The sequence below is a fragment of the Quercus suber genome, unplaced genomic scaffold, assembly GCF_002906115.3.
Source record: "Quercus suber isolate HL8 unplaced genomic scaffold, Cork oak 2.0 scaffold_110, whole genome shotgun sequence".
NCBI classification, from domain to species: Eukaryota; Viridiplantae; Streptophyta; class Magnoliopsida; order Fagales; family Fagaceae; genus Quercus; species Quercus suber.
In genome coordinates this window covers 508,014-512,223 of record NW_027069575.1, presented here as the reverse complement: position 1 = coordinate 512,223, position 4,210 = coordinate 508,014, and the positions used below count along the sequence as shown (strand labels likewise).

At 37.7% G+C, this 4,210-nt stretch overlaps 1 protein-coding gene across 1 annotated transcript in view; it reads left to right on the top strand.

Moving 5' to 3' along the window:
- Positions 1–947: 947 nt before the first annotated feature.
- Positions 948–4,210, top strand: part of LOC111984301 (probable sucrose-phosphate synthase 1) — an 8,317-nt gene continuing 5,054 nt past the window's right edge. Inside the window, 11 exon segments of the mRNA XM_024015924.2 lie at positions 948–1,356; positions 1,444–1,533; positions 2,249–2,490; positions 2,651–2,714; positions 2,808–3,015; positions 3,018–3,104; positions 3,107–3,424; positions 3,427–3,503; positions 3,630–3,723; positions 3,726–3,745; positions 3,912–4,043. Coding sequence (XP_023871692.2) covers positions 1,171–1,356; positions 1,444–1,533; positions 2,249–2,490; positions 2,651–2,714; positions 2,808–3,015; positions 3,018–3,104; positions 3,107–3,424; positions 3,427–3,503; positions 3,630–3,723; positions 3,726–3,745; positions 3,912–4,043 — 1,518 coding nt within the window. The 5' untranslated portion in view covers positions 948–1,170.

Sequence of the window (4,210 nt, the reverse complement as noted above, 5' to 3'; positions counted from 1 at the left end):
AGTCCAACTAATGAGGCACAATTCTCAGGAGAGATCTATTTATATCATTTTTTTCATAACTCTTCATGTGAACTAATATTAATATAGACACAATATTTTCTCCTTCATTTACAAATCGTCACATAACAATTGCGACAAAACTTTAACGTGTTTATGACATTTTTCAACTTATCATAATGAGTAATTCTTAGATACTATAGAAATAAAAAAAAATACTACTATGTACTCTCACATTTATGATAAAGTACTGAACCTACTCTAAATTAACAATTTTCTCATCACAACTCTCCCTTGCAAAGTCAAAGTCAATTGGCAACAAAAACGTCATTTTATCATTCAAATTAGTACTATATTACTTTTGACTTTTGGGATTTTTAGAAAGGAAGGTTTTGATTACTTCCACGTATGGAAGGGTGTAACTATAAAAAAAAAAAATAGTCGGTTAGAGTATCGAATCAAAAAAAAAAAAAAAGAGAAAAAAAGAAAGAGAGAGAAAGAGTACAAATTCCAAGTTCCAGAGGGATCGCATAAAGTTCGGAAATGTTGAATTTCTCTCTCTGATGACACACCCTCTCCTCCATTTCCAACTGCCAACACACACACACTCAAACAAACAAACAAACAAACACACCTTCTCTATCGTCTCTCGCGTTTTCATAGTCACCATAAAAAGACCTCTCTCTCTCTCTCACTTTGATCATTTTCTGTGAATAGAAAGATGGCGGGAAATGATTGGATAAACAGTTACTTGGAGGCGATCCTGGACGTCGGGCCGGGTCTGGACGACCCGAAGAAATCGTCGCTGTTGCTCCGAGAGAGAGGACATTTCAGTCCCACTCGATACTTCGTCGAGGAAGTCATCACCGGCTTCGATGAGACCGATCTCCACCGATCCTGGGTTCGAGTACAAAAAAAAAAAAAAAAGAGAAAAAAAGAAAGAGAGAGAAAGAGTACAAATTCCAAGTTCCAGAGGGATCGCATAAAGTTCGGAAATGTTGAATTTCTCTCTCTGATGACACACCCTCTCCTCCATTTCCAACTGCCAACACACACACACTCAAACAAACAAACAAACAAACACACCTTCTCTATCGTCTCTCGCGTTTTCATAGTCACCATAAAAAGACCTCTCTCTCTCTCTCACTTTGATCATTTTCTGTGAATAGAAAGATGGCGGGAAATGATTGGATAAACAGTTACTTGGAGGCGATCCTGGACGTCGGGCCGGGTCTGGACGACCCGAAGAAATCGTCGCTGTTGCTCCGAGAGAGAGGACATTTCAGTCCCACTCGATACTTCGTCGAGGAAGTCATCACCGGCTTCGATGAGACCGATCTCCACCGATCCTGGGTTCGAGTACGTCTCTCTGTTTCTTAAAATTTTGAATTTCATTCCTTCATTCATTCATGTTTGTTTTTTGATCTGAAAATTGAAATGGTTTAGGCTGCGGCCACCAGGAGTCCACAGGAGAGGAACACAAGATTGGAGAATATGTGTTGGCGGATTTGGAATTTGGCTCGCCAGAAAAAACAGGTCATATATATGTTTTTTTTTATTTATGATCTGAAAATTGAAATGTTTTAATGTTAGTCTTTTTTTTTTTTTTTGGATTTGTTATGGTACAGACAATGCTAAGTAGATTTTGTTACTATGCTATGAATTTCAATACTTGTGATCTGGTTGATTATTCAAGTTGCAATTTTTTTTTTCCTGGTTTCCTGAGTGAGCTGATGAATGATTGTGCACGGTGTGTTACTAGTTATCTGGTAAATTTTGTCATTCTTATTGATGAATGGTTGTGTTGTTTGAGAGTTTGAATGTGTTATGCCTTGTGTTCACATATTAATGTCCACTCTAAGAAGGATAGACGCAGATGCGAACTCTAGCACGAACACAACATGACTCAAAATTTCTTCGAAATTGAGACACGAATATATATATATATATATATATATATATATTCATAGGCTTTTATTCTAAGTTTTTTCCCCAGTGTATCTTTTGAGCTCTTTATATTATGAACTAAGCTTTGAAAATGTCTCCTTACAAACAATGGAGAAAGCAAGCTTTACAATATGTGACTTATTATCACTTTTGTATTGCTCAGATTTTGACAATTGTTACGATCATCATAATAACTAGTCGGATATATTTCTTAAGCATGTGCTTATTAAAGAATAAAATCCCAAATCTTTTTTCCCTCCAATAACACTAAAAAACTTTGTGCTGATGATGTTATCTTGATCAGTTTGAGGGAGAAGAAGCTCAGCGTGAAGCTAAGCGCCATCTTGAACGTGAAAGAGGCCGCAGAGAGGCAACAGCTGATATGTCAGAAGATTTGTCTGAGGGTGAAAAAGGAGATTTGGTTGGTGATCTTTCATCTCATGGTGATAGCACTAGAGGAAGAATGCCTAGAATCAGTTCTGTTGATGTTATGGAGAACTGGGCTAATCAACATAAGGAGAAGAAACTCTACATTGTGTTAATAAGGCATGAGCTAAAACCTTTTCATGCTTTAAGTTTATATGAGGTTTTATGGGGGCGTATTATGAAATTTGAAAGAAGTTTATTTTCTCTTTTTTTTAGACATAAACAAAAATTAGGTATGACATTGAAATGAAAATCTTTTTAACAAGCAGTCTTTATGCAGCCTTCATGGCCTGATACGTGGTGAAAACATGGAGCTTGGTCGTGATTCTGATACAGGGGGTCAGGTAACTTTTAGCAATAAATTTTTATGTGCTTTTGAGAACCATATATTGACTGATCGCTTACAGTGGATCTTGAATGATATCTGTTATGATCAGGTCAAGTACGTAGTAGAACTTGCCAGGGCCTTAGGTTCAATGCCAGGTGTTTATCGGGTTGACTTGCTGACAAGACAAGTGTCAGCTCCAGATGTAGATTGGAGTTATGGTGAACCAACAGAAATGCTCAATCCAGTAAACTCTGAGAATTCAATGCAGGAGCATGGGGAGAGTAGTGGGGCATATATAGTCCGTATACCATTTGGCCCAAAGATAAATATATTCCTAAAGAACTCCTTTGGCCCTACATTCCTGAATTTGTTGATGGTGCACTTCACCACATTCTACAGATGTCCAAAGTTTGGGTGAGCAAATTGGTGGTGGGCAACCAATCTGGCCTGTTGCAATCCATGGACATTATGCAGATGCAGGTGACTCTGCTGCTCTCCTGTCTGGAGCTTTAAATGTACCTATGCTTTTTACTGGCCATTCTCTAGGACGAGATAAGCTTGAACAACTTTTAAAGCAAGGAAGACAATCAAGAGAAGAGATAAATTCAACATACAAAATAATGCGGCGGATAGAAGCTGAGGAGCTAGCTCTTGATGCAACAGAAATTGTTATAACCAGCACCAGACAGGAGATAGAACAGCAATGGCGCCTATATGATGGCTTTGATCAATACTAGAACGCAAGCTGAGAGCAAGAATAAAAAGGGGTGTGAACTGTCATGGCAGGTTTATGCCTCGCATGGTTGTAAGTAATAAGAACTGTCCCAAGTTTATTATTAGACTCACAGGTTTTTTGAGAATATAAAGCAAGTTTGATTTGGTTGCACTAACTTTATATCATTTGTATTTTGAATTGCCAAAAATTGTCCAGGTAATTCCACCTGGGATGGAATTCCACCATATTGTTCCACATGATGGTGATATGGATGGAGATGTGGAAAGAAATGAAGATAGTCCTTCTTCTCTTGACCACCAATTTGGTCTGAGGTTATGACTAGTCTTTCTTACCATTGTTTTGTTAGTGATTGTGTGACAGCCTATAATTTACTGCTGATTCAATTTTGTTTGTCCGCGGCAAATACTATGTAAGAAACATTTTCTTGGTGCAGGAGTTTGATTTTAATTATCAATCTTGTTGATTTTGATTTGGCAGATTATGCGTTTCTTTTCCAATCCGCGCAAGCCTATGATACTTGCCCTTGCTAGAGCAGACCCTAAAAAGAATATTACAACTTTAGTCAAAGCATTTGGAGAATGCCGCCCATTGAGGGAACTTGCTAACCTTGTCTGTACTAATCCTTGAACTGTATCCTGCCTATCAAATATATATATCAATTTTGATGACCCACTTAAAAGGGATTTATATTTCAATATCTCCCCCCCCCCCCCCAATCCCCACATAAAAAATGTCTTAAATTGCATGCCAATAATTTCACTTTATTTGTTGTTGTA